Source organism: Plecotus auritus (genome assembly GCF_963455305.1).
Source record: "Plecotus auritus genome assembly, chromosome: 8".
NCBI classification, from domain to species: domain Eukaryota; kingdom Metazoa; phylum Chordata; class Mammalia; order Chiroptera; family Vespertilionidae; genus Plecotus; species Plecotus auritus.
In genome coordinates, this window is record NC_137782.1 from 127,551,876 (window position 1) to 127,572,085 (window position 20,210).

The following is a 20,210-nucleotide window of genomic DNA, read 5'->3' on the forward strand; positions in this document are numbered from 1 at the left end:
TAAGGAGAGAAGAAAGGGAAGGAATTCCTGAGTTAGGTGAGTGGTAGTGGAGATGGAGAGTTAGAATGGACATGAGATAGAATTTTCAGGCCAAGAGAGTGGAAGACCCCCAAGTTTGAGCCCGAGTGATTGGGAAGCTCAGGATACTATGAACACTGTAGAGAGCAGAGAAAGTGGATTGGTGGGGGCAATGAATTTAGGACACTTTGGACTGGAAAGATCTCTGGAAAATCCATGTAGAGTCTTCCATCTTCCCCTTGTCCAACCTCAATGTTCTGGACTCCCCTTTCAGGTCAGGGTGGTATGGCTCTCTGCCCTACTTCTTCCAGCTAGAACCAGACCCATCTTATTGCCTGAGTTTATCTGACTTGAAGCAGTAAATCCCTGAGACCTGACCTTCTGGGCATAGGTATCAGGGCATCGGTGCTGGTGGGCCAACCCAAAGCTTTAGGGCTAGTCATGAGAACCTTCCTGCCCACCTCCAACCATGTGCTTTGCCTCACAGGACCAGCTTTTGCTTGTCTCTTTTCCAAACTCATATCCATTTCTGATGTTCTCCTTCGTAGAGGCCTCCTGACACCCATGGACAGAACCCAGAGGCTGAAAGCTAGTCTATAACTTCCTGGTTTTTTTGTCTGTTCTGCCAACCTAGGGGATACCTTATGGCTTCTACTCATTGATCAGTTTTAAGACCCATAGTGTTAGCTCAACTTTTACCTTCAAGGACCCGTCTCCAGTGCCTATATCATCCTCAGGGATGTGCCCTGGCCTTCTCCTTACTGCCAGGTGCTGCTTCAGTCCAGCACTTCATCAGAAACTCCAAGGAAATGTTAGGTGTTCTGCGAATGCACAGCAAACACTGCATCTTGCACTCACCTGTGACCTCTGATGAAAACATCTTGCATCCTGCCTCCCAGGTTTTGAAAATTCCTTTGGAGTCTCACCCCTCCTCCTGTCCCTACCTTGGTGGTTCTTCCACACTGGACACCGGACCTTCACGCTGCACGGGAGGTCTTTGGACTGCTGGTGCTGATGTTTTCCGTCTTGGTTGTTTTTCTGCTGGTTGCACTGTGGTTCTGACAGTGCCGTCATCCAGCTCCATGGGAGCTTCCTTGTGTTTAAGGTTTGGGGGCTGCAGAAATACACCAAAACTGGCGAGAGAGCTGGGAGCACCCAGAGCTTTTGTGATGTAGTCAAACATCTTCAACACTTTGTTCTCATTCCGAAGACTTCACATAATTAAAACCGTTCCTGGCCAACACTAAATACATTTTGCACATGCTGCTTGAATTACTGTGTAGTCTTACCCTAGTGTGGCTTTCTCAGAGATTAATATTTCACTGAAACGATTCCTCTGGGTAGACTGCAGCCAGCAGCTGTGAAAACTCAACATTTGCTTTATACAATGAAACTCTAGGACAGGGCTGCTTTTCACGTTTCTCAGATATGCTGCTCATTTGGGAAAAAAAAAAAAAAAAAGCATTCTTGGCAGAGTGCTTGTGGCATGAGCCAAATATCCCCACTTGAGCTTCTATGTATTCAGATACAAAGTAATGAGAAAATGTGGTTCAGAATGCCCATTATAAAAGTCTGGCCCATATAAGTTATAATTACCATTTATTTATTGAGCACCTACTATGTGCTAGGCATCTTACATATTCTGCATCCTCACAAACCTCCTGTGACTGTGCCAGCCCTGGGTCTGTTTGCCTCTGACCCTGCTCTGCCCTGGAGAGCAGGGGCTGACCTGGAGGCTGCCCCTCTCAGGCTCAGGGGTGCTCTGGCTTCCTGTTGGGTTTGGCCCATGGAGGCACCAGTGGCAGGTTGGGGTAGAGGGAGGGAGGAAGGTAGAGCACATCCTCCCTCTTTCTCTTCATGGAGCATCTCCTCCCATTCGTGACTGCCTCTCCATGGCTCCAGTTCCCACTGTTTGAGTCTCCATGTTACCTGGTGACCCTGGCTCCTGGGTAACGCTGCCCCCTCCCTTTGTTCCTTCAGCCGCCTGCTGCTTGTTGCTAATCTGTGGATTACCTCACGGTCCTATCCTGTACGACCTTACTCCAACGAATTCGTCTTTTTAAAGCCATCCAGTTTGAGATCTTTAAACTCTTGGTTTTGCCATCATCGCAGCAATCTGCAAATCTCAGCTTCTCTATCACCTTCAACATGCATTTCTATCTTTATCACTGCAATCGGTTCCCTGCACTACATTCCTTCTTTTGCAAGTACTTGGCGCAGTTTCTGTTTCTCCGCTTAGCCGCTGATTGATGGATTGAGATAGAAATCATAAGCCTGGTTTTCTGACAAGAAAACAGAGGGTCAGTGTTAACTGACGTGCCCAGTCTTAAAATAGGAAATAGCGGCCCTGGGGGTTAAGCTCAGGCCTGAAGCGTGTGCCCTTTCCCCTACATCAGCCTCTCAGTCTCCTGGTGCCACACAAACCAAGCGTAACCCTTCCTGTTTAATCCCGTCAGAATCTGGAACAAGAAAACTTTCATAATCTGCAAGATTTCCCAAGATGAAATGTTCTCTTCCCTTCAACTGTTCCTCATGAAAATGAATTTTGAGTTTCCCCTAATATCCCGATTGAGTATTCTAGATGAATGCTTTTTAAACTTTAATGCGAAGGTTATGATTCCGGATGACGCTGGAGATCATGCACACTTGTTTTTAATTAGACTTTTTTTGGTGGGGGGAGATAACTTCAGTTACATGCATTTACAAGCGTCAATATAGAGATCCTATGTTCCATTTAACCAGTTTCCCTAATAGTAACATCTTGCAAAATTATAGTACAATATTACAACTGTAATTTGACCTTGATAGAGTCAAGATACAGAACACTTCCTTCATCACAAAGATCTCTCTGTTGCCTTTTTATAGCTACACTACCTTCCCTTCTAATCCCACTCTTTCCTTAACTCCTCATTTGTTACCAAATTAGAAACCACTCATTTGTTCCCATTTCTATAATTTTGACATTTCAAGACTGTTATATAAATGAACTCATACAATATGCCACCTTCTGGGATTGAGTTTTTTCACTCAGATAATTTTCTAGAGATTCATTCATGCTGTTGCATGTGTTAAATGTATGTTCCTTTTTTTCTTGCTGAGTAGTGTACCATGGTGTGGATGTACCACAGTTTATTTGAATATTCACCCATTGAAGGAAGTTTGAGTTGTTTCCAGTTTTGGGCTATTACAAATAAAGCTGCTATAAATATCTGTGTGGGTTTTATGTGGACATAAATCTTCATTTCTCTGGGACAAATCCCCAAAATGCAATTGCTAGGTTGCATGATAATCTCATGTCTCATGTCTAGTTTTTGTTTTTTGTTGTTTTTTTTTTTTTTTTTTTTTTAGAAAATGCCAAACTTTTCCAGAGTAGCTGGGTTTGTTTTTTGTTTTTTTTTACATTTCCAACAGCAATGTATGGATGATACGGTTTCTCCCCATTCTTGTCAATATTTGGTGGTGTTAGTTTTTAGTTTAGCCATTTTGATAGTTATGTAGTGGTATGTCATTGTGGTTATAATTTGCATTTTCCTAGTGACTAATGATGTTGAATATATTGTCATGTGCTTATTTGCTATCTGTATATCTTCTTCTGTGAACTGTTTCTTCACAATTTTGTCCCTGTTCTAAATGGGTTGTTCACTCTTTTCCTGTTGAGTGTTGAAGGCTCTTTATGTATTTTGGATTCTGTTCCCTTTAGTAGGTATGATTTGCAAATAGAAGTGGGCAAAAGTAGACAGTCGTTCGTATGGAAAAAGACATGCAGGTTATGATGCTCAGAATACTTTTATTAACTCTGTGTTTCGTGTACTCACAATTGTAAACCTACATTTGCCCACCCCTGTATTTCCCCCCACTCTATAGCTTGTCTTTTTCATCCTCTTAACACAGATGAAATGTTTTTAATTTTGATGAAGTCCAAATCCTGTTTTGGATTGTGATTTTGGTGTCAAGTCTAAGAATTCTTTGTCTAGCCCTAGGTCCCAAACGTTTTCTCCTATTTTTTCCCCAAAGTTCCATAGTTTTACATTATACATTTCAGTCTCTGGTCCATGCTGAGTTAATTTTATATAAGGTGTGAGACTTAGATTAAGGCTTATTTTTTTTTTGCCTATGGATGCTCCAGCACTATTTGTTGAAAGGGCTGTCTTTCCTCTATTGAATTGCTTTTGCGCCTTTGTCAAATATCAGTTGGGCATAGTTGTGTGGGCCTATGTCTGGGTTCTCTGCTCTGTTCCATTGATCTGTGTGTCTATCTCTCTGCAATAACACACAGTCTTGATTAGTTGGGTGGTAAGTCTTGAACTTGAGTGGACTAACTTATCCCACTTTATTCTTTTTCAAACTAGTTCCTTTGCATTTTTATATAAATTTTAGCATAATCTTATCTATAGCTACAAAAAAAAATCTTGCTGGTGTTTTTAACAGAAATGGCATTATACCTGTTTAACAATTTGGGGAGAATAGCATCTTTATTATGTTGAGTCTTTCAGTCTGTGGCCATGGTATGTCCCTTCATTTGTTTATATCTTTCATTTCCACACCATTGTTTTTAGTATTCAAGTTCTGTACATGTTTTGTTATATTTATACTAGAGGACCGGTGCACAAAATTCATGTACTGGCGGGGGGAGGGGTGGTGGTCCCCTCAGCCAGGCCCGCGCCCTTGAGGGATGTCCGACTGCTGCTGTGCTCACCAACCATGAGCCTGGCTTCTGGCTGAGCTGCGCCCTCCCTCTGGGAGCGCACTGACCACCAGGGGGCAACTCTTGCATTGAGCGTCTGCCCCCTGGTGGTCAGTGTGCATCATAGCAACTGGTCATTCCACCGTTCAATCAATTTGCATATTACCCTTTTATTATATAAGATCTAAGTTTTTTTCCTTTCTTTGTCCTCACTTGAGATACGTTTATTGATTTTTACAGAGAGAGAGGGGGAGGGGGAAGGGAAACATTGATGTGAGAAACATCGATCGGCTGTATTTCATTTTTTGAGCAATTGTAAATGGTATTATACTTTAAATGTCACTGTCCACATGTTCTTTGCTAGTATACAGAAGTAAATTTGATTTGTTTTATGTTTTGATTGTCTCTCCTGTAACCTTACTGAATTTACTTATTAGGGCTTTTTGGTTTGTTTTTGTTTTGGCAGAGTCCTTGGGATGTTCTATATAGACCACCCTGTCATCTGCAAATAGAGACAGTTTTACTTCTTTCTGATCTCTCTCTGATCTATAGCTAAGACATCATTTTCCTCAGGCTGCTTTCAAGATTTTTCTTCTTTGTTTCTTATTTTCAGGAGTTTAATTAGCTTGTTTGGGATTTGCTCAGCTTCTGGAATCTCTAGGTTTATGTCTCTTGTCAAATTTGTGTAATTTACAGCTATTATTTCTTTTATTGATTTTTCAGTTCTGCCTATTTTCTACTTTTCCTCTGGGGATCTGAATGTTAGATCTTTTTTTTTTTTTTAATATAATCTCACAGATCCCTAAGTCTCTATTTAAATTTTTTTTAATCTATTTTCACTTTGTTGCCCCATTGAGTAAGTTCTATTGTTCTATCTTCCAGTTTACCAATTCTTTCCATTGTCCCTTCCATTCTGCTATTTAGTCCATTTGCTAATTTTTATTTTGGTTATTATACTTTTTAATTCTAAAATTTTAATTTTTTAAAATGTCTCCTATTTCTTTACTGGGATTTCTTTTATTTCCTTGCTGAGAATTCCATGTGTTTTATTTGTGTGTTTTTTTCCCATTTTCTGGATGTTTATGCATATACATTCCTCTGTGTATATGTATTTCACATATACAGAGAGAAGGGGACAAGAAGAGAAGGAAGGGAGAGACAAAGTTTGAGGTAATTTATAGATAGATAGATAGATAGATAGATAGATAGATATAGATATATGAAATCTCTTTTCTCTTTCTCTTATCTATCATCTATCTATTATCTATCTATCTATCTATCATCTATCTATCTTTCTGTCTGTCTGCCTGTCACTATAGAAAGAGATGGAGTTCACTCAATAAAGGGAAGGTGAAAGAAAGATAAATCATTGATGGAATGGAATCTTATAGGAGGAAGGAGGAAATTATTTGATTAAAAGCACAGGTAAAATATTCCTTAGAGATGGGAGGGAGAGAGGTCAGGATCAGATGGAACAGGAAAGTTACAATTCATGGAGGTTGGCCCCGATTTTCTCTGGGAAGATGGGGCACATCAGAGAAGAGGACTGGAAGAAAGACGTAGATGTTTGGTACATTTCCTCTTGAAAATGAGAAAGTGCCATGCCAGGGACATGTAGAGTTTCCTAGCAACACAAGGGCCTCACTGAGGATATAAGCCAAACGTATGCAATGATGCTAATAAGAATGATCTTTTTTTTTTTTTTTCAGAAGCACTCAGCCTGTGGGCAGGAAAGTGGGCAGATGAGGGCTGGAGGAGTCCTGTGCTTAGGCTGGGGGGTCGGGGGAAGGCAGCAGAAAGGGCCTGGTAAGAGCCGAGTGTGGTGTAGTTATAGTAGCCAGGCTGTGCAGAGAAAAGTGATTGTAGGATGAGACTTGTATCCTGGGTGAGCTGGAGATTATAAGGAGCCAGAGATCTCAGACAGGTTGGGAGCATGTTTACTTTGATTCCAGGAGTGAAAGGCAGAAGGATGGGAGGTTCTGGTTGGAGAGAGGGATTTCTAAGTGTGAGTCATTCATTCATCAACGGTCACTCAACGCCAGCTCTGGACACTTACTGTGGGGGACTCTGGGAACATAGAGATGAACAAAAACACAGTCTCTGTCCTGAAGAAGTTCACAACCCCAATTCCAGAGTCAGCACTTTGCAGGTGACGACATGGTCCAGGATATGTCCCTGGAAATGGTTTGCTGCAATGGGCTGGGGAGAAGGTTGGCCGAGCCAAGGGGGCCGAGCAGCTGGCGGCCAGCATGTTGGATGTGTCATCCACAGGTGTTTGTCGTCCCACAGAGAAAATCGGGTTTCGCTCTGCTCAGTTGGGGCCCACGTGTATCCTCTTTCCATCCTGTGCTGTGGGAGCTATTTTCCATTGAAGCCCCTGAATCTCAGACTCTGTGTGGCCACGCTGGGGTCAGTCCTTCGGGTGGTTTTCCTTAGTGTGGGGTGGAGGATGAGCACGGCTCTGAGACCTGCTTCCACACTTTGGTGCCCGCGTCTCCAAAGAACTACCAGGGCTGTGCTGCCAGTTTTCTTCCTTCATTTCTTCCCCAGTAACGTGGAGATAGGAAGGTGCCACAGGTCCTTGTGAGGCAGAGGCAGCGGGGTTAAGTACCTGTAAAGACGCAAACAAACCATCAGCAGTCGGATGCTGTGGGAGTCAGCAGGAAGCAGTGAGGACAAATGAATGAGTGTGTCTGGGTGGGACCCAGGCCTCCCAGAGGCCCCACTGGATTCCCTTGCTGGGTGAGCAGAGGCCTTGAGACTTCTGGATGGCAGGCACAGGCTGCAGGAATCCACACGTCGGCGTTTCCAGGTTTCTCATGCCCACACAGACTTCACGAGACTTTGTTTCACAGCCCATCTGGGCATTGCCATCTGGGAACCGAGCTCCCTCCCTTCCTGTTTCAGAGAGGCTGGCCTCAGACTTCACTGATGACGGCCCATGTGGACACATCCCACTCCAGCGGCTTTGTGGGTTTTGGCTGACGGGAGGGAAGAGGAAGCATGTGTCTTTGATCTTCTACCCGTTGCTTTCCTTTCTGCCATGGCCTTGGGAGGTCGGTTTCTCTGGCTGTCTGGTTCACATTCCAGATTTAATTGGCAGTGGGCTCTGCCCTCTCAGGGGATGGTATTCCATCTCTAGAGGGATCCAGACAAACATCACCAAGGCACCCTGCTCAGTGGTTCATGATGACACCGGGTCTAACACGTGCTGTGACCTCCCGGGCATGTGATGCTCTCTGATGGTTGTGCCATTTCTGTTTTCTTTCAGAGCCCGAGAAGCCAACCGGGGCCAACCAAGTTTCGGGACCTGTACTGCTGGATGCTAATGTCACCAGAGATGAACTGTTCTTACCGGAGATTCTTCTGTTCCTGACAGCACACCTCTCCCCAGGTAGCTAAGGGGTAATGAGATTTTTTACCAGCCTCTGCACACTATCATGTAATAAGATAGTCCCCTGCATGGGGGCTTACATACCAGGGGTGCTCACTGTTGATACCGCAATTTAAGATGAACTGTATCATCACGAGGTACATTTCATTTTATACATTCAGTGATTACCCTCGATGTAAATGGGATCCAGAGAAGATGGATTTGCAGCACTGGAAATGAGGTTACCTTTAACAGGAAAGCCAGTGAGAGATAGCATACAATGCATGCAATTAGCCATTCAATCTAGAAGGCAGTACCCATAGGATGGGTTGTTATCTTCATCAAGGAGACCAGCATGTGTTCAGGAAGGCAAAATTCTGAGATGTGAGTCATGGACAGGAGCCATCTCTTTCCAATTATGTTGCAGTTTGTCAGCAATTAGGCGAAGGAGCATTGGGTCACAGATGAAAGGAAGCTGTCGGAAGGGAAGACTTATAAGAATTGGTAGGCTCTGTCCAATGAGAGCGTGCTGCGATGCTGTTTGACTCTCCCTAGAGTTTTCTCTAGACCTCATTTTCCCTAGAATAGTGTAAGATTAATCAAGGGGTTGTCACTAGAAGAAGAAAGCCCCAGCTTTGGAAATTTACAGCTCCTTAGTCTTAATTTTGCCATCACCAAGATAATCCCCAGGGTCACATTGCCTGGAGGAGGACCTGATCTAGATCTTGCGGCACGTGGCTCTCCAGTTATCCTACATAATAAAAGGCTAATGTGCAAATTGTCCCCTCGACTGGGAGTTCAACTAGGGGGCGGGGGCAGTTGGCCAACCTCCCACAGCCCCTCCCCTGGCGGGCCGGCCGGACCCCACCTGTGCACAGATTTGTGCACCAGGCCTCTAGTGAATGAATAAGCTGGTATTGGTTGATGTTATGTTCTCTTGAGGGCTTGGTTAATGTGGATTGTTCTCCCAGAGCCTGTTCACTCTGGTCACTGGGAACATTGAGTTGCTGGCCCAGGGCTTGGATTTGTGATGCCCTTATCAAGGCTGCCAGGAGCTGCCATGCAGCCCGTCTCTCTGACACATCTCTGATTGTATTGGTGATGTGCATGAGGTTCACAAACACTGAGGGGTCAGTGAAGTAATGATGTTTGTTCTAGAACAGGGTTTCTTAACCTCAAGATATTAATATCTTGGGCCAGATAGTTCTTTGTTGGGGGTCGGGGAGCTATCGTGCATTGTAGGATGTTTAGAAGTGTCCTTGCTCCCTACCCACTAGATGCCACATCAACCCTCACTGGTTGAGAATCACTGTTCTACTGTAGGAGCTATAGCCAGTGACAAGGAGCTTCCTTGAGGAATAGAGCACAAAACTGTGCTTTGGGGTGGATCAGTGCTCCATGCCCCTTAACCTTTATATTGGCAGATGTATTAATTAGGGTTCTCCAGAGAAACAGAACCCGTGGGATGGAGATTTTGTATATATATATATATATATATGTTTTATAGTTATTTTTTTTAATCCTCACTCGAAGATATTTTTCCATTGATTTTTAGAGAGAGTGGGAGAGAAAAACATCAATGTGAGAGAGACACATCGACTGGTTGCCTCCTGCACATGCCCTTGACCAGAATTGACCCGGGACCTTTTGGCCTGCAGGCCGATGCTCTATCCACTGAGTCAAACGGCTAGGGCTATCTATAGATTTATTTATTTATTTATTTTTAAAAAAATATATTTTATTGATATTTTACAGAGAGGAAGGGAGAGGGATAGAGAGCTAGAAACATCGATGAGAGAGAGACATCTATCAGCTGCCTCCTGCACACCTCCCACTGGGGATGTGCCCGCAACCAAGGTACATGCCCTTGACCGGAATCGAACCCGGGACCCTTCAGTCCACAGGCCGACGCTCCATCCACTGAGCCAAACCGGTTTCGGCTATCTATAGATTTATTATGAGGAAGTGGCTCATGTAATCACAGAGGCTGACAAGTCCGAGTCCACAGGCCTGTGAGCCAGCAGAGCTGATGGCATAAAGCCCAATCTGAGGGCCAGAGAAGATGAGATGAGATGGGATGTCTCAGCCCAAACAGTGAGGCAGGAAACAAGGAGCAAATCCCCTCTTCTTCCACCTTTGGATCTATGCCGGCCTTCAGCAGATTGGATGATGCCCACCACGCTGGCAAGGGCCATCTACTTTCGTGACTCCATCGATTCAAATCCTAATCTCATCTGGAAACACCCTCACAGACACACCCAGAAATAATGTTTGATCTGGACGCCCTATGGCCAGTCAAGTTAACTCATAAAATTAACCATCACAGTAAGAGGTGGGATAATGTTTTGTTGTTGTTGTTGTTTGTTGTTTTTTTAAAAATATTTTATTGATTTTAGAGAGGAAGGGAGAGGGAGAGAGAGATAGAAACATCAATGATGAAAGAGAATCATTGATTGGCTGCCTCCTGCACGCCCCCGCTGGGGATCGAGCCCAGAACCCAGGCATGTGCCCTTGGCCAGAATCGAACCTGGGACCCTTCAGTCTGCAGGCCGATGCTCTATCCATTGAGCCAAACCAGCCAGGGCTTAAATAGAGGACAAACCGCCAGAGCTACCTGGAGCTGTTCCACCACTCCTAAGGGAGGGCTCAGGGAGAAGGACTGAGGCACAGAGTTTGAGGTTCTTCACTTCTCTGACTCTGCAGACCTGTCTCATTGGCAGCTCTCTCGAACAGGATCTCCTCTGCCCAGACCTGCCCTTGGTCTTGGTGTCCTCACTAAGGTGCTCTGAGCCACTTGGAGAACGGACTGCATGGCAGGGCCGGCAAGGAGTGCTCTCCTGCCCTCGATCAGATTTATAAAGGAGGCATTAAGCGAAACTCCACCTGGGTCTGTGCTGTTACAGCATTTTAGTGCTCAGGCTGAAGCAGATCACAGACCTACTGGGCAAACTCTGCTGGGCATCTTGTAAAATGAGATTTTGACTCTGAGGGTCTTGGGTGGTGTCTAGGATTATGCAGATCTAACAAGCTCTCCTGTGGCATCAATGCTGCTGGTCCTTGAACCGTATTTGAGGAGTAAGAACTAGACCAGAGGTCTGGAAACTATGGTCCGTGGACCAAATTGGGTCCACTTATTTTCAAAAATAAATTTTTATTGGAACACAGCAGTACTTATTCATTTACATATTGTCTATGGTGGCTTTTGTACCACAATGGCAAGGTTGAGTAGCTGACACAGATTCCATGGCCCTCAAAGCTTGAAATACTTACTCTCTGGCCCTACAGTAAAGATGTCCTGACCCCTACTCTAGGCTGACTTGTGCCAACTGTATCCTGATTGTCTTTAGGGTGGACCACCTAGAGGTTGTTTTTCTTCACCCTTGGCCTGCTTTCTTGTCCCTCTTCCTCTTGCCTCTGGCTCTTGCAGGCCTCTCGGTTAGCACCTGGGCCATGAGGAGAGGCAGGAAGAATGTCTGTGCCACTTAAAGCTTCCATCTTGAACATGGTCATGGTCCTCTCATAGACCGAGGAAGCGCTCTGCTTGGCACCCTGCTCAGAGCCAGTCAGCCCCGGTATCCTTTTAGAGTTCAAGGCAGCCCACCCTCAGACCTGCTCAGAAATATGCTCTGAGACTTAAGCATACACAGCTCAGGCCTAATTATTCTTTCTGTTTTTCAGCCAGCAAGTCAGCCAGAATTTACTTAGAACCTCCTTTCATTAGCACTGAGTTAGGTGCTTGGGTAACAAGGATTTATATGATGCCTCTTCAGTCTTGGGGACAGACATATACACTGATCATTCTAATTAGTATGCCATAGGTGCACTATTAGAAGAATATTTGGATACTTTGATAGCAAAAAAAAAGTGTTAGGAGGATTTAGAGCTTCACTGCAATAGACTTCTTTTAAATTATGAAATTTTATTAAATTTTACACAAACACATTTTTGCATTTATTGATGCAATATGTTTTTATCTATTAATCTATAAATGTGATAGATTTTAATTACTATCCAATTTTTGATATGTGAGATAATGTCTTTTTCTAAAAATTAAGCCATATTCATAGTCCGATGTAAATTAGAATGTTATTGTCTTCAACTGTAATATCACTACAAAATAATTCTGTTACCATTCCTATTAACACCAAAATTTGATATCAGGATTCACTATATGAATTAACATTCAAAATTTCCTGTTGTGCATCATCAACACCTTATTTTTATTAATTTTAAAATTTGTGGAAAATACATGTAACATAAAATTTACCATCTTAACCATTTTTAAATGTATAGTTCAGTGACATTAAGTACGTTTACATTGTTGTGCAACCACCATCCATCTCCAGAAGACTTTTTTTCTTACAAAACTGAAACTTTGTACTCTGTACCTATTAAACAATAACTTCCCATCCCCCTCTGACCCTAACCACAGACAACCACCATTCTACTTTCTGTCTCTATGAATCTGATTATTCTAGGTACTACTTCATATAAGTGGAATCATACAGTACTTATTCTTTTGTGATTGGTTTATTTCACTTAGCACAATGTCCTCAGGGTTCATCCATTTTGTATGTAGGGAATTTCCTTCCCTTTTAAGGCTATGAGTAATATTCCATTGTCTGTATATACCACATTTGGCTTATTCATCCATCTGTGGCTGGACACTTTGATTGATTCTACCTTTAGGCTACTATGAATAATGCTTCATAATAATTGGTGCACAAATATCTGAGATCCTGTTTCCTGTTCTTTTGGATATATGCCCTGAAGTGGAATTGCTGGGTCACATGGTAATTCTACTTTTATTTTTTGAGAAATCGCCATACTGTTTTCTATAGCGCCTCCACAACTTAATCTTTTCCCCAACTAATACAAGGGGTCCCATTTCTTCACATCCTCTCCAGCACTTCTTTTCTGTTTCTTTGTGTGTTTCTTGTTGTTGTTTGTTTGTTTGTTTGTTTGATGGTAGCCATTCTAATGGGTGTGAGGTGGTTTTGATTTGGATTTCTGTAGTGATTAGTGATGTTAAGCATCTTTTCATGTGCTTATTGATTATTTGTATATCTCCTTTGGAGAAATGTCTATTCAAGTTCTTTGCCCATTTTTAAATTAGGTTGTTTGTTTTTGTTGTCGTTGAGTTATAATTCTTTACATAATCTGGATGATAACATTTTATCAGATATACTAGAAGCCCAGCCTGCACCCTCTCCAATCCAGGACCCCTCGGGGGATGTCCGACTGCCTCTAGCAATCTGCTGGCTCCTAACCGCTTGCCTGCCTGCCTGCCTGCCTGTCTGATCGCCCCTAACTGCTCCCCTGCTGGCCTGATTGCCCCTAACCGCCTCTGCCTCGCCCCGCACCCAGGACTTAGGATTCCCTCCTTTGGACAGTTGCAGGCACCCAAGACCTGGGCTGGCTTCGCCTGGGCTGGCCACAGCCGCAGGGAACCGTGGCAGGCGCCCAGGACTGCGGGGGCGGGGGGGGGGTGGCTTGTCCCTCTCCCAGACCACAAGCTCAGGAGCAGCTGTTGGTGCACGGACCATGGGGCAGGCGGCTTGTTCCTCTCCCGGGCTGCAGCCTGGCTGGTCCCCATTCCTGTCTCCCCAGTGTTCAGTGTCTGAGCCTTTACGGCATGAGGGCATGAGGGCATGATGACCATTTGCATATTAGCTCTTTATTATATAGTAGATGGTGTGCAAATATTTTCTCCCATTCCATGGGTAGCCTTTGCACTCTGTTAATTGTGTCCTTTGATGTACAGAAATTTTATTTTGATGTAGTCCAATTTATTTTTACTTTTGTTGCCTTGCATATCTAAGATATTTTTGCCAAATTCAGTGCCATGAAGCTTTCCCCCTGTGGTTTTTGTTTTTAATTTTTATTGATTTCAGAGAGGAAGGGAAAGAGATAGAAACATCAATAATAAGAGAGAATCATCGATTGGCTGTCTCTTGCACATCCCAAACTGGGGATCAAGCCTTCAACATGGGCAGGTGTCTTGACTGGGAATCGAACTGTTGACCTCCTGGTTCATAGGTCGATGGTCAACCACTGAGCCATGCTGGCTGGGCTGTTTTCTTCTAAGAGTTTTATAGTTTTAGTTCTTACATTTAGGTTCTTGATACATTTTTAGTTAATTTTTAAGTATGGTGTAAGGTAATGTTCAACTTTATTCTTTTGCATGTGGATACCCAATTTTCTCAACACCATTTGTTGAGAAGACTTTTTTCCTTATTGAATGGTCTTGGCACATTGTTGAAAGTCCCTTGACCACATATGTAAGGGTTTATTTCGGGACTTTTTATTCTATCCCATTGAACCATATGTCTGTCTATACCAGTACTACACTGTTTTGATTACTATAGCTTTGAAATAAGTTTTGATCAGGAAGTGTGAAACTTTTAACTTAGTTCTTTTTCAATATCGTTTTTCTATTTGGGATTCCTTGAGACTCCATGTGAATTTTAGTATGGACTTTTCTATTTCTGCAAAAGAAGTCATTGGTATTTGGGAACTGCCATAGGACTTTTGAATTCTCATAGGACATTTGCCAGACAGGTAAGGTGAGGTGGGCATTTTAGGCCAAAGAAAGAGCACAATGAAATGCATAAAAAAATAAAAGGGCTTGATGTTTTTGGGGCACTAAAAAAATCTGATATTTTTGGAGCATTAGGCATGCTTGTATCTCTGTATATATGTGCGTAGCTGTAGACTCTGGTAGGAGATGAATTGGGAGCTGAGGTAAGGATCAGATTTTGTGGAAGTGGATGTGTGTTGTATTAAGTGTAATGGGATTCGTTAAAGGGTCGGGCTGTGGAGCAAAGTGGTCAGATTTACACATTATCAAGATGACCCTGTTGGTGAGAGTGAGTGCTAGATTGAGCAGGAAGTGGGTGTTGGCCGAAGGACTAGGGAGGAGACGGGTGCACAACTCCCAGAAATGAAATGATGAGATTTGCTCTATGGCGAATGAATGAGGAGAGATAAGAGGGAACAGATCTGAAATAGCCTCGTCCCACTACAGGTGGAATCATGAAAATGTGGGCAGGCCCTAGCTCCCAAGTTCTTGGGGCATTTTAGAATGGGAACCACTTTGGCAGGCCTGGAGTAGCCAGCTCAGACTCATTGCCAAGGACACACATTTAGTGATCTGTGGGATGAGGCAAGCTGATCAAAGTACACAGGTGCAGTGGGTGCAGGGGAAGCAGAACCAGGCTGAGAGCCAGCTGGGCGTGGGGTTACAGGGCAGTGATTAAAGTGACCGTGGACAAAGGCAAACAGGGAGAATACAATAAAAAGTACCAGAAAAGGTGAGGGAGGAGTGCGAAAATGTAAAGTTTGGAAGATAAGGGGGAAGAGAAAGGAGAAAGGCCAGGAAAAACAGAGGTGTAAGGAGGTGCTTCTTCCTGGAAAGCCAAGAAGCTCGCCAGAGCAAAGAGAATAGGACCTAGATGCCTGGTGGGAGGCTGGCTGGCATTTAGGAGACTAGCTCTTTGTTTTGGGCCCAGGCTACCTGGAGCACAGCCTCAGGAAAGCGGAACGTGTTCTCACCACTCACTTTGTGTTCCCAAACAGAAGAGAAGAGAGGGAGGGGCCACATTGATCCAGCTGAAGCATCTCTGGGAGGCGCCTCTGGATGCCACGTGGAGGCTGCCCTTCCGCCGCAGCACGGAGCCTCTGACTGCCCAGCGCATGGACATGGCTCTACTCAGCAACATCCTAGCCACCTATTCCTTTGTCTCAGGTAGTTCTCCGGTCTCAGCTGGGCCAGGGCTGAGGCCTGGGGCTGGGCCCAGGGTGCATCCAGGAGAGAAATGCTGTGCAATGGTAGCAGCGGGGCTCTGCTGAGCTGAGTTTTGAGATGAAAGGTCCTCTGGTTTGAGAGTGAAGTATGGCATTCTCTAATTGGGCAGATGGGGAGGTGACAAGAGCTCGAAAACGTTTGGTTTCCTTTTGGGCTTAAAAGAGTGAATGAAGTAGCTTGGGGCTATTGTGTGCATCTTTTGCATTTAACTCTGATGTGAAAGACCCGGATAGAGTATACTCAGCCTGGCCATTTCTGTGCAGTGGTTCTCAACCCCACCCAGTGTGCATGTGCATGTATGTGTGCATGTGCGTGCATGTGCATGTGTGTGTGCATGTGTGTGCATGTACGTGCATGTGCGTGTGTGTGTGTGTGTGTGTGTGTGTACGCGCGCATGTGTCCTGCATTCCAGGGCTGTGTGAGGTGTTTCATAACCTTCTGGGAGACACGGAGACAGAAGGAGTGTGGGTCTGGAAGAGTCTGCCATTTGTCCCACCCCTGGGTCAAAGTTGTGCTGTTTTTGGAGGATGGCTGACTTTCTCCTCAAGATCATTTCTTGGGAACAGATGCTCTTCATCTGGAATCATTTAAAAATACATGGAAATATACCTGAATCAAGCTGAAACTTAGAAAAAATACATGAAAATGCTTACTGGTTTGAATGACCAAACGGATTTTCTACTGCTTGAGTGCATTTTTAATTGTTTGCTGGTTTGTTTTTACTTCGTTTTGCTTCACCTGCCGTCTCTGGATGTTGTCTAGAAGGAAAGGGGCTGGAGTTCCAACTGATATCCTCTGGGCAAGGACTGGTTTTGCTTTCTGGTTCTCTAACCGGGGTTGATATGTGGGGACTTTGGAGTTCAGACGCAAAGCCTGGCATTTCTACTTGCAATGGAAACGGGGAGCCAGGGCTGAGGATAAGGGAAGCTCGTGGCTTCTCTTTGAGATGATCTTGGATGACGTGCAACCTGATTTTAGAAAGGAGGGCTTCTCAGGGCATACTGGGCTGGCCCCTTTCTGTATCGCAAGATGCAACATGTAGTCCACACGTGCCTTGAGTTTAGGCCTCTCCCTTCTCGGATCAGCAAAGACCCGGGCCCTCAATCAGCTCCTTGCCTCCCTCGGGAAGGAAGCTCGGTACCTGGGGCCTCCCTTCCCTGACACCCACCATGGAATCCCAGCTTTGCTCTTGCTTCAAGGTTATTCTTGGAGAAAAGGACACTGGGGCTGGAAAAGAGATGTTTGAAACTCGTATCATGTTTTTACAAGCAATTGAATATTAGAGTTGAGTCCCTCAACTCTATGGTGAAGACATCCCCGAAACGAAGTGTGTCAGAGAGGGTCTGGAATTTTCAAGGCCTCAAAGGACACTTGCAAATCAGCTGTTGCAAGAAAATATCTCTGGTGAGAGCAAACAGGGTACTGGACTTTGGAACTCTTCTGGGCACAGGAGGTTCCTGGCAGCCTTCCATTTTGGCCAGCATGACCCTGAGTTGTGACCATCGAGCGTGGTAACTCATTGAATGGCTTGGTGTTTACCGGGTGTCTTGTGATCTTGTTAAGGCTGAACGGGTGCTTGGCCCTGTTTTGCTTTCTCTTCAACTTTTCTCCTTCCCACCCCATATTCTGGAATTAAATATTGCTTGAGATGCAGGAAGACAATGCTTCTATTAAGTAAGTAGGGGCTAAGATAAAAAAGAGCATGCAAGGCCAAGGAAAGTTGAGTGGCTGAAATAAAATGTGCTCAATTCAATCAATAGATGCGATGGGTGAACATCGATTCTGATTTTGATGGGGAACACTGCCTGACTGTAAAGGAAATGAATAAAGAAACTGTAAAATGCGAAGGTAAATGTGACAGATACAAATACATTGTTGTTTTAAAAGAAGAAATAGAATAAATGAAGCAGAAGCAGTAAGAAAAGTTTGCTGGAAGAAAATTGTAGAAAATTTCCTAACCTTGTTGCTCTCTCATGATCTCATTCTGCTGTGTCTGGCTTTCAACTACAGGGGAGCCCTGACCCTTCCCAGCACATCCGTTATCTCTTATCTTGTCCCATGTGACCCATTATTTCAGCAACAAACTTGCTAATGCACATAACTCCCTTATTCCTTAGTGCAGGGTCTGATTAAATCAAGCAAATACAAACTCTGCGTGAATCTTACTTTCTCCCCTTTCTCCCTCTGCACTCAAATAACCAAATGCTGGCCCAGCTTTGCAGATTGACCTCATTAGAAATGCATGGTGTCCAACCTCAGCTGAGCCTTTCGAATAGGGCTTCAGTCTCTCTGTTTGCTTTTGGATACATCCTGTTCCCATTCTTCACAATAGCCAATTCAAACCATGAACATTCCGATACTTTTAAGTATCTGCTGATCAAAAAAAAACCTCAAATTAAATAGCAAATGCAAACTAAGAAAGGTAGCATTGACAAAGGGTTAAAGTTTATAATATATAAAGAGCTCTTACAAATCAATAAGAGGTAAATATACCAAAAGAAAAGGGGACAAAGGACACGAATCAGCAGTCTACCAAAGAAAAAATACAAATGGTCGATAAAACACAAACAGCTCAAATCTAGCACTTAAACAGATGCAAAATGAAAACATCAATCAGATTAACATTTTATTTTACAAATTTCTCAAAGATTTGAGTGATTAAGTTTTAACTTCTGTTTGGGGGAAAGTGTGGGGAGATGAGTACTTGTATGTAGTGCTGATGGGATTGTAAATTGCTATAACCTCTCTAGAGAATGATTTAGGAGCATCTGTCAAAAGCCTTAAAAACACATATGCCATATAGCAAGCAATTCCACATCTCAGAACTTATCCTGAGGAAACAATTAGGGGTATGGGCAAAAATTTTATTATGAGGACAGTTGATCTCAGAACCGTTTATAGTAGTAAAAATATCAGAAAATTGAGTGAATATTAACTGAAGTAGAAAGATGTTTATGATATGTTGTTAACTGAATAAGGCCTGTTATCATTCAGCATTTGAGGTATAATACCATTTATATGTGTGTATTTACATGTATATGTAACCACATTTTACTGTAAATTATACCTGGATGCTGGGTTTGTGTGAGTATCTGTCTGTGTATTTTTCATTTTCTTTTGCTTAGCTATATTTTAAGTATTCTATACTTCATTGATACTACTTAAGTCATAAGTGATATTATTTTATTGGCACTTAAATTTTTGAGTTCTATCATACACATATTTTTAAAATTACTGCTGTCTTACTCTTTTCTGACTTTCAAATTGTGTATCTAAATGCCTTTTACATTACCAGTTGGATGTGCCATAAGCATTTGAAATTCAAACTAGCCTCGCATGGAATATTATTGTTCTTCTCTTTAAACATGCTCCTTCTTTTGTGTACCATCTAGGGCATTACCTACACAAGAAATATGATTTTTAGCCTTTGATACATCTTCTTTACTGCCTATATCCAATTGCTTAGGGTTGGTCCATTTTGCCTCTTAATGTCTCTGGAATGTGTCCTCTCCACTTTATCCTCACCACTACTGAGATGGTTCCATCCCCATCGTGTTTTTGTCCGCCTGGCCATAATGGCATTTCCTAGGACACCTGCCTCCAATCTTGCTTCATAGATTGTCTTTTGTAGCAAAATTATTTTTTCAAAATGTAGGTGTGATGATCCAATTCTTTTTATTGTTTAGAAGCCTTTAGTGGATCCTCACTCTCTCTGGGATAAAACCCAATTATGAAATCTGTGATTTCACAGTTATAGAATTGTTTTCAGCTACATATACTAGAAAACCTTAACTTGGTGGCCCAAACACACAGGAGTGATCTTACCCATGACACAAGAAGTCTGGAGGTGGGTGCTTGCTAGCCTTAGTCCACGGACTCACATATGTAGGGGTGGACCTCAGTGTGATTTTCACGGCCTTTCTTTTATGCTTGTCATCTCCTGGCTGCAAAGTGGCTGCTGCTGCTGCTGTTGTCTTCATTCAAGAGCAATGGAAGGCAGTAACAGGAAGTATGTCCCAGTCGATCTACTCTCAGATTTCATTGGCAGGAACTGTGTCACATGGCCATCTCTAGCTGCAAGAGAGGCAGGAAAAATGAGAATTTTCATTTTTTAAATCTCTGAACCAGTGGTTCATAACCAGGGGTGATTTTTCCCTATGGTGGGATTTTAGGCCACAGCTGGAAACATGGTTGGTTGTCACAACTGGATCAGGGAGCGGGGGCTGCCACTGATATCTAGCAGGTAGAGAAACACTTAACAACCCCCTACACCAAAGAATTAACTGGTTAAAGATATCAATAGTGCTGCAGTTGAAAAAACATGCTCT

The 20,210-nt window shown here is 43.4% G+C and overlaps 1 protein-coding gene across 8 annotated transcripts in view; it reads left to right on the forward strand.

Moving 5' to 3' along the window:
* Nucleotides 1-20,210, forward strand: part of EVA1A (eva-1 homolog A, regulator of programmed cell death) — a 55,347-nt gene that overhangs the window by 24,031 nt on the left and 11,106 nt on the right. For 4 of the 8 annotated variants that reach the window (XM_080685914.1, XM_080685910.1, XM_080685913.1 and 1 more), the window contains 2 exons: nt 7,974-8,096; nt 15,654-15,822. In XM_080685914.1, coding sequence (XP_080542040.1) covers nt 15,771-15,822 — 52 coding nt within the window. In that variant the 5' untranslated portion in view covers nt 7,974-8,096; nt 15,654-15,770. Of the gene's footprint in view, nt 1-7,973; nt 8,097-11,083; nt 11,169-11,751; nt 11,816-12,791; nt 12,869-15,653; nt 15,823-20,210 lie in introns of those variants that run through there. The other 4 variants (XM_080685915.1, XM_080685911.1, XM_080685909.1 and 1 more) reach the window with 3 other exon arrangements.